Here is an 8,733-nt window from a genome sequence, read left to right on the forward strand (position 1 = left end):
TCATGGTGCATCAGGTGTAGGTGTCTTTGCATTTATCCCGCGTGGAGTTGTTGAGCTTCTTGGATGTGTAATGTCTCTCCTTGGGGCTGGGGTGAGCTCAGCGGTAGCACACTAGGCAGGCATGAGGTGAGGTCCTGGTTTCATCCCCAACACTGCAGAATTCTTGGGTAAGCTTTCGTCTATTCCCTGAGGCGCGTTTCCTGCCCTCTCTCCTGCTCCTGGGACTCCCTACACCTGGACGCACGCTACTGTTCGCCTTCGTCCGTCTTCTCCCTGTTCCCCACAGGCAGTCTCCACAGACCTAGCTCCAAGCTCACTTCCCTCTCCTTGGCTTGCTCCAGTCCCTTGTGGCCCCCCCAGAGTGCTCCATTCTTAACCTCTCTGTCTTCGTGGACGCCCTGTAGGGCGAGTGTCGCCCTTACACTCCCTGTTCTCAGAGCTGTTCAAGATTGCTGACTTGGGTTTGTAAGTCCAAAGCTGGGCTTCCCTGGGCCACCCTCCCTGTTTCCTGGCACGTCTGGTACACTTTCCTTTCTCACTGGACATTTTCAGCACTCAGCTCTGGAATCAGATTCCGTGTCCCTCCCCCAGGCTGAGTTGCTCTTGGCCACTGTCACTGTGCTGCGTCATGCTTCCCCTGAGTTGATCTGTGATCTGTGGTCTCTGTGGTGTGTGGCCATGGAAGTCCGCTCAGCTACCCTGATAGGGACAGCGGGTCTCCTCGCCTCTGCCACGTGACCCTGTGTCGGGCACACCTTCCACACTGGCCAGGCTGAGTTCCTGCTCCTACCAGGGCTGGCCAGTAGTGTGCAGTCACTGCCCAGGCCACTGCGAGCTTCTGGCTCTTTTCCAGAGTCCCGAGAATGCTGACGGGCCACGTTTGCTGTGTTCTCGTTGGTTGTGTGGAGCAGGAGGTCGAGGGACGCCCTCACTCCTCCACCGCCATCCATGGCACCCCAGGAGCTGTGTTCTGAAACAGACACTGGCTTGAGAAACTCATGCCCCCAAGAAAAGAGCCAGGGTGGCAAGGACGTGGTGGGGCGGTCATCTTCAAACGCGTTTCCCGCGGGGCGATCAGTGGACACGTTTGTGCGACTGGTGATGTTTGCCATTCTACATGATGCCTTGGCTTTACAAAGAGAAACCTGTACTGAAGAGGTCATCTGACCTGGGTGTCTCCCTCCATGTGCTGTGCCTGCCCAGCCCTGGACCCCCTGTCAGGAGTAGGAGAAGGGCACGGACCAGGTGACATCAAGACTATCTCAGTGAAGTCATCAGAAGACGGGCAGGGATCATGCCAGATGTCAGCGACCACTGCCTTTGGTCGTGGGGTTGTGGAGGACTTTTCTTGGTTGATGATAGGGTTTGGTACTTTTCCAAGTGTCTGAGTTGGACAGACGGTGTCACTACTTTGATAATCAGAAAACAAGTGAGCAAAGTCAAGTCAGGGGCCCTCGCAATGCCTCAGGGAGCCGACTCCTGCACTGGGCCCTGGCCCCCTGAATGTGGGTGGGCATGGGTTATTTTCATCCATGGCTGGAATCAGCCCTGCCCCAGGGATCCCGAGTGCTTTGGCTCCATGGGCTCCCCCAGAGATGGGAATTCTGGCTCCACCTTCTGAGCCTCCCATGGGTGAACACCTGTCCATAGAAGGGTCTGTCTCTGCCCACTCCTGTACCAGGCCCACATGCCCGTCCCTCTTTGAAGGTTCCCTGAGGACCGGCACACCTGGGGCGTGGACCGCCAGCTCCTGTGGGGAGAGGCTCTTCTGGTCACGCCCGTGCTCGAGCCTGGGAAGGACCAAGTGACGGGCTACTTCCCCTCGGGCACCTGGTACGACCTGCAGCTGGTGAGTCCCGGCGACCCTGAAACCCGCCTGTCCCTGTGATGGGTGCTGGAAAGAGGCACCTGCTCCTGGAGTCCTGGCTACTGTTGGGCCCTCACCTGGGTGCTCCACACTCGAGCCCCCCAGCTCCTCACAGTCACCCCATCTCCAGGGAGGAAACAGGCCTATGTGGATGACCTGCTGGGGTCCCTCAGCCACCACAAAGCCCCTGCTGAGCTGGGGTCCCCTGACCTGTCCCTCAACCCAGACCCTGGGTCCAGGCCTTTCAGGCTCTGTCCCACCAGGCATCTGGATCCCTACAGAGAGCCCCAAGTCTGCCCAAGGTCATAGCCAGCTGTCTGTACTAGGCCCCGACATGTCACCCTTGGGAGACAGGAACAACAGCTCCCGGTGGCAGCCTGGGGACCTTGGCATCCTGGGACACTTCTGACACAACACCTCCCTCCAGGTGCCAATAGAGACCCTCGGCAGCCTCCCCCCTCTACCTGCAGCACCTCCCTGCCCTGCCATCCACAGTAAGGGGCAGTGGGTGACACTGCCAGCTCCACTGGACACCATCAACGTCCACCTGCGGGCTGGGTACATCGTGCCCATGCAGGTACTGGCCAGGCAGCTGAGAGGAGGCATGAACACCATGCTGTGGGGGTGGGGCCGTCAGGAGGGCCTGTCACCCCAGGTGGATGGTGACTAGGGAACTGGTGAGGGGCACAGCATGGCGTGGCCTGCTGTCCCTCAGGCACTCTGTCAGAGGCCCTGTCAGGTCTTAGTCCCTGGTGGCACTTGAGGGGGGACAGACTTGGGTTCATCTGCCTGGCCTTGGACAGGGTGGTCACCATGGGTGTCCAGCCCAGTCTGTCCCTTGTTCCCACTTCCTCATAGCCAAGACTCAGTGTCCCCCTGTGGTGGAGGCCACCAGACTGGGGCTGTGACGTGTGTCCACCCCCTCCCAGGGTCCTGCCCTCACGACCACAGAGTCCCGCAGGCAGCCCATGGCCCTGGCTGTGGCCCTGACCGCAGGTGGCGAGGCCCATGGGGAGCTGTTCTGGGATGACGGGGACAGCCTGGATACGCTGGAGCGCGGGGCCTACACTCAGGTCACCTTCCTGGCCAGGAACGTGAGTCCTGGGCAGTGGGCAGGGTTGTCGAGGGGGGCTTGCCCTGGTCGGGGGGAGGTGCCATGGAGTCTCCGCTCTGGCGGTTCCCCCTTCTGTCTGCTGATACCTCTGCACTCTCCCCATCGGCACTGGCCAGAACACCGTTGTGAATGAATTGGTGCACGTGGCCAGGGAGGGGGCCAGCCTGCAGCTGAGGACAGTGACCGTCCTGGGGGTGGACCCAGCCCCCCAGCAGGTCCTCTCCAATGGGGTCCCTGTCTCCAACTTCACCTACAGCCCCGACACCAAGGCAAGAGGGCGAGTTGGGAGTGGGGCTCTTGTCTTGGGTGGGATGGGAGCAGGGCCATGAGGATCCCAGTGACCCAGTGCCACCCAGCTTGCATCATGGAGGTGCTGTTGGGAGGGAGCAGAGGGTGCCAGAGCTCAGGTGAAGAGGAGCCCGGCCCCAGGGGAGGAGCGGGCCTCTGCTGCTCCCGTCTGCTCCTGGAGGGCAGTGGGATCACAGAACCTGTTTCCAAGGGAATGAGGTGCTGATGCCTTGGTGGGGAGGGGCAGCCGCGTCCCTCGCGCCCTTGGGCACCCAGGCCCCTCTGCTGGGAGCTGTGTGGCACTCACATTTCCTCCTCTTCTCCTCCAGACCCTGGCCGTCCCTGTGTGGCTGGCCATGGCGGAGCAGTTCCGCATCAGTTGGTCTTAACAGTGGCCTGGCAAGGCACTGCTGTGGCCCCCACCAGCCGCGTGGGCAGTGCAGAACCCCCGGCGGCACTCAGGGTCTGCACTACCTCCCCGCACATCTGGGTTTTTTCCCGGATCCTGTGGTTGCAGTGCCCTTGAGGGCCACTGTGTCAGGAACACCGTGACACTTGTCACCATGTGCAGCTGCATCCACCGCCCCCAGCTGACTGTCCGTGATGTCAGGGTCAGGAAGGATGCTCTGGATGGGACGTGTGCCTGCACCAAGGTCGGCCACCCTGCTGTGACTTGAGAAGGGACAAGCCCGGGTGCTGCAGAGCCCAGGACTTGGGACGCTTGCTCTGAAGTGCAATTACCTTTAATAAAAGGGGTATTTGGAGCCAGCTCCTGTGTCCTTCTGAGGCCCAGGGTGGGAGGAGTGTCCAGGAGCCATGAAGGGAGGCAGCTACACTCAGAGGTCCCTGGTGCCACCCCACTTCTCAGGGCAGCACCCTTCCTGTTCCCCCATCACCTGTACAACCCCTCACCTCATTTTCCCATTACCACCCTTGGGTCCCTATGTTGCCTCATGTCCCCACATCATCTCATGTCCCCATGTCACCTCACCTCCCAGTATTCCCCAGCTCTGAGGCAATGGAGAATGTCTAGGCCTGGGGAAATAGGTGGGGCATCCCTTCTGCCCCAGGGCTGTGGACAAGAGGACCTCAGAAGGGGCTTCCCAGCAGTGAGGCCCAAGACCTTAGCCAGTGGCCAGAGATCTGTCCCCAGGTGACAGAGGAAACATTTGGGCCCAGGGTTTCCTTGGCAAGTCCTAAGAAAAGGAAGCCCATTTTACTGAGGCCACCCAGGCCAGCACAAGTCACCATCACCGGCTAGCAGACCCCTCAGAACATCTTGTCATGTTACCTGCTGGCCCCGTGCTTACCTCTGTGGCCTCGGGGAATCTGGGGTCAGAAGTGCAGCAAGCCGTGGAGCCTGTCTGACTGGCAGCCCTGCTGCACCGCCCTGGGGACATGTCCACAGGAACAGAGAAGGCCTGTGTCCTGCAGGGCCTAAGCCCAGCTGCCACTTTCCAACAGGGATCTGTCAGACAAGTCACCTCGCACCCAGGCGGTCCTGTAGCAAGGGGACAGAACCACAGTGGCTGCAGGTGCTCCACCCCTGCTTCCTGGCAACGTGGCGAGACCTGGTCTCAGAGTGAGAAATAAGAAGGGCTGGGCCCCGGTTAGAACAGATGCACTCCATGCAGGTCTGACCTTATCAAGGTGGATCTGCTGTCAGTTAAACTAACAGAACCGAAGAGCGGGGGGCTGGGGATGAGGCTCAGTGGCAATGCACCCCTGGGTTCAGCCCCAGTCCCGGGGCAGAAGGGAGGCGCTTGGCAATGATGCAGGAGGTGCTGATGGGAGCTGCCCTGCTGAGCGTCATTGGCCTGTTTCCTGAGGACAGGGACAAAGGAAGGCCCTCCATGAGTGCCCATTGCTCCCAAGTGCCCAGGAAGAACACAAACCCAGAAGGGGAAGAATGAGGGGGGCAGCCCCTCCCCAGGCAGCAGTCCCTGGGTCAGGGCTCAGTGACCCAAGGCACCCTGTCCCCAACACTTCGCATTTTCCAGGGAGGGTAGATGGAGTGTGGCAGCTGCCACCAGGCTGGACAGGCCATCAGTGTCCTCACCTGTGCAACCACACTGCCCTAAAGGGCACTGTTCCTTGCAGGACCTGACCCTTCTCGCAGGGTACTGGGCAAGGAGCTTGGCACCCTGTGGTGGCCCTGGGAGGAAAGGGACAGGTCGGGTGGGAAGAGGAGTCAGCTATATCTTCAGAGAGGCCAAGAGGCCGGGGCCTACTCACACCCTGGTTCACGCTGTGCAGCCTGTAGCATGGGACGCTGGCCGGCAGTCACAGGTCGGCAGGGGCCAAGGCGGCTTCACCTCTGATTCTGACCCACACCTGGTGGAGCAGCAGCCTGCCAAGCTTGAGTGAGCTCAGCTGCAGAAGTGGAGTGGTCCCCACGCCTGGACACGCAATACGGCGCCCTCTAGGAGGGAGAGAGTAACAGTAACCCGGTCTCAAGGCTCGGACCTCTGGTCTCACCTCCCAGTATTCCCCAGCTCTGAGGCAATGGAGAATGTCTGGGCCTGGGAAAATAGGTGGGGTGTCCCTTCTGCGCCAAGGCTGTGGACAAGAGGACCTCAGAAGGGGCTTCTTCCAAATAAGACCCAGTGCTCCAGAGGAAAGGCTCCGGCTCGATGTTCCTGGCCACAGTCGTGTGTGAGGCCAGGGGCAAGCATGCAACCTCTCAGAAGGGCCCCAAAGACTTACTGCTTTGTCTCAATTTGCAGGTGTGTGGTGCTGGGGATGCAGCCAGGGCCTAGCTCGAGCTGGGCCAGCGCTCTGCCGGGAGCTACACCCCGCCTGGAGGTTCTTTGTAACTTCCTAACAGGCCACAGCAATCTCATGCTGCTCCCAAGACTGGGCATGTGGTCACCTCCTGTTAACACCGAATCAACTTAAACCTTCCTTTTTTGTCCTGCCAGGGAGGGAGGGATGGAGAAGCTCTGAGCTTCATCTTAAGTGTGGCAGTGCTATCAGGCAAGGGCCCAGCAGGTCCTCTGAGCTCTGAAGACATCCCCACTCGCATCTGCTCCCAGGGGTCAGGTTGTTGTCCTGCAGCCGCAGCCTCAGGGTGACATCAGAAATTGATGTGGCTAGACCAGTGGTACAGAAGAGAGCCCCACACAGACGTAGCCATCGAGTCCTTCACAAAGGTGCCAGAAACCTACACTGGAGAAAAGGCAGCCTTTTAACAAATGGTGCTGGGAAAGGTGGGTTTCCATATTGGAAGAACGACACCAGATCCTTATCTCACCCTGCACAGAAGCCAACGCAGACCTAGGAATTAGATCAGAACCATGCAACTCTAAGAAGGAAACACAGGGTCAACCCTCCAGCATATAGGCACAGTAGGACCCCTAAAATTCAGGAAATTATGCCAAGCCTTCAAAAATGGGATGGCATCAAATTAAAAAGCTTCTGCACAGCAAAGGAACAATTAGAAATGTGAAGAGAAAACCTAGAGAATGGGAGAAAATCTTTGCTACCTATTCTTTTTTTAAAATATTTATTTTTTATTTATAGGTGGACACAATATCCTTATTTTCTTTATGTGGTGCTAAGGATCAATCCTGGTGCCTCACACATGGTAGGTGAGCGCTCTACCTCTGAGCCACAGCCCCGCCCCTGCTAACTACTCTTCAGCCAGAGGATTAGTATCTAGAATATATAAAGAGCTCAAAAACCTTAACACTGAAATAAGCACCATAAACCCAATTAATAAATGGGCAAGAGAACTAAATGGATACTTTTTATAAGAAATACAAATGGCCAACAAATATATAAAAACAACGTTGAAGATCATTAGCAATTAGGGAAATGCAGATCAAAATTACACTGAGATTTCATCTCACCACAGTTAGAATGGCTGTCATCCAGAATACAAACAATAATGAGTGCTGGGGAGCATGTGGAGAAAAAGGAGCACTTTCACACTGTGGTGAGATCGGGAATCGGTACCACCACTGTGGAAACCAGCATGCCTCCAGAGGAGGCGTGGAACCACAATATGACCCACCATGCCACTTCTCAGTACTTACCTGAAGAACTAAGCTGTCCCACTACAGCAATACCCACATACCCATGTTTACAGCAGCACAATTCACAACAGCCAAGTTATGGACCCAGCCTAGGTGTCCATCAGTGGATAAATGGATAAAGAAAATGCAGCATATATACACAATGGAGTTTAATTCAACCATAAAGAAAAATAGAATTGTCATTTGCAGGAAAATGGAGGGTACAAGAGACCATCATGTTAAGCAAAATAAGCCAAACTCACAAGGCCAAGGGTCATATGTGGAAGCAAAACGGAAAGAAAGGTGCGAGTGGAGATCAGTAGAGGAGAGGGAACAGGGGAGGGAGGTGGGGAGTGGTGTTGGCCAAATAATAGTTACACTGTTACACCCTACTGTGTGCATGTACAAACATGTAACAAATCCACCATTATGTACAACTGTAGTGCCCCAATAAAAACCGGAGAAATGAACACCTATTCTTCCTGTTAAAGAAAACACTAAAGCTAGGTGCGCGATGCCTATAACCCCAGAAACTCAAGAGGCTGAGGCAGGAGGATCACAAGTTCAAAGCCAGCCTCAGGAACTTAGTAGGACCCTGTCTCAAAAAACAAAAAATTAAAAGGGCTGAGAATGTGGCTCAGTGGTTGAGTGCCTGTAGGAACAATCCCTGGTATCAAAACCAAACCAAACAAACAAAAAAAAATTCATGTTGCCTGCAGTGAAGCCCCCCAGTGGCCACTGAGCCTGTGGTCCTCATTCCTATTCTTCCTGATCATGCAGAGGCCCAGAGTGGAGCCAGTAGGAAGGTCCCCTTCCACAAGCTTGCAGAAGCCCCAGTGGCCTCTGGGATGGTGGCAGGTGAGGGGTGGAGAGGGAGAGCCAAGAAAGAAGACCTAACAGACTGTTGGGCGGTCCACATGCAGGACGGGCAGTGAAACGCAGCTTGGCCTGGGTAGCCAGCCGTCACCTGTGACGTGAGCAACAGGGGCTGTGGGGAGGGCAGGATGCGGAGCAAAGGACGTGCAGTCCCAGCACCCAGGGCTCAGCATTCTGGTTCCCCAGGCATATGCAAGGTCCTGCCCTGGGCCAGGCTCTGCCCAAACACGTGGGTAAAACAGCGACTAGACAGAAGCCTGCCTTCCCGTGGCCCGCATCACACAGGTACAGTCAGCAGCTGCGTACCTGTCAAACCTCGGAGTCAGAATGCAGTCACTTCTGCCAACCCAGCAAGACAGAGCCAAGAGGAGGGGTTCTCAAAACTCACGACTGCCAAAAGTGGTGGTCCCAAGCACTGCGCCCTTGTACCATGCGGGGGACTTTTGCAGACCTCACACACCCTGTGCAAGTGCTCTAGCAACTGAGCTATACCCTCAGCCCTTCTCTTCGCAGTGCTGGGGACTGAACGTGGGGTCTTGCGCCGGCCAGGGAATCCCTCTACCACTGAGCCA

At 56.8% G+C, this 8,733-nt stretch overlaps 1 protein-coding gene across 3 annotated transcripts in view; it reads left to right on the forward strand.

Moving 5' to 3' along the window:
* Gaa (alpha glucosidase) overlaps nt 1-8,733 on the forward strand; it is a 139,217-nt gene that overhangs the window by 12,774 nt on the left and 117,710 nt on the right. For 2 of the 3 annotated variants that reach the window (XM_027955504.2, XM_071603974.1), the window contains exons 16-20: nt 1,708-1,849; nt 2,295-2,444; nt 2,797-2,961; nt 3,098-3,250; nt 3,599-4,037. In XM_027955504.2, coding sequence (XP_027811305.2) covers nt 1,708-1,849; nt 2,295-2,444; nt 2,797-2,961; nt 3,098-3,250; nt 3,599-3,658 — 670 coding nt within the window. In that variant the 3' untranslated portion in view covers nt 3,659-4,037. Of the gene's footprint in view, nt 1-1,707; nt 1,850-2,294; nt 2,445-2,796; nt 2,962-3,097; nt 3,251-3,598; nt 4,038-8,733 lie in introns of those variants that run through there. The other variant, XM_071603975.1, reaches the window with a different exon arrangement.

Source organism: Marmota flaviventris, chromosome 17, assembly GCF_047511675.1.
Source record: "Marmota flaviventris isolate mMarFla1 chromosome 17, mMarFla1.hap1, whole genome shotgun sequence".
NCBI classification, from domain to species: domain Eukaryota; kingdom Metazoa; phylum Chordata; class Mammalia; order Rodentia; family Sciuridae; genus Marmota; species Marmota flaviventris.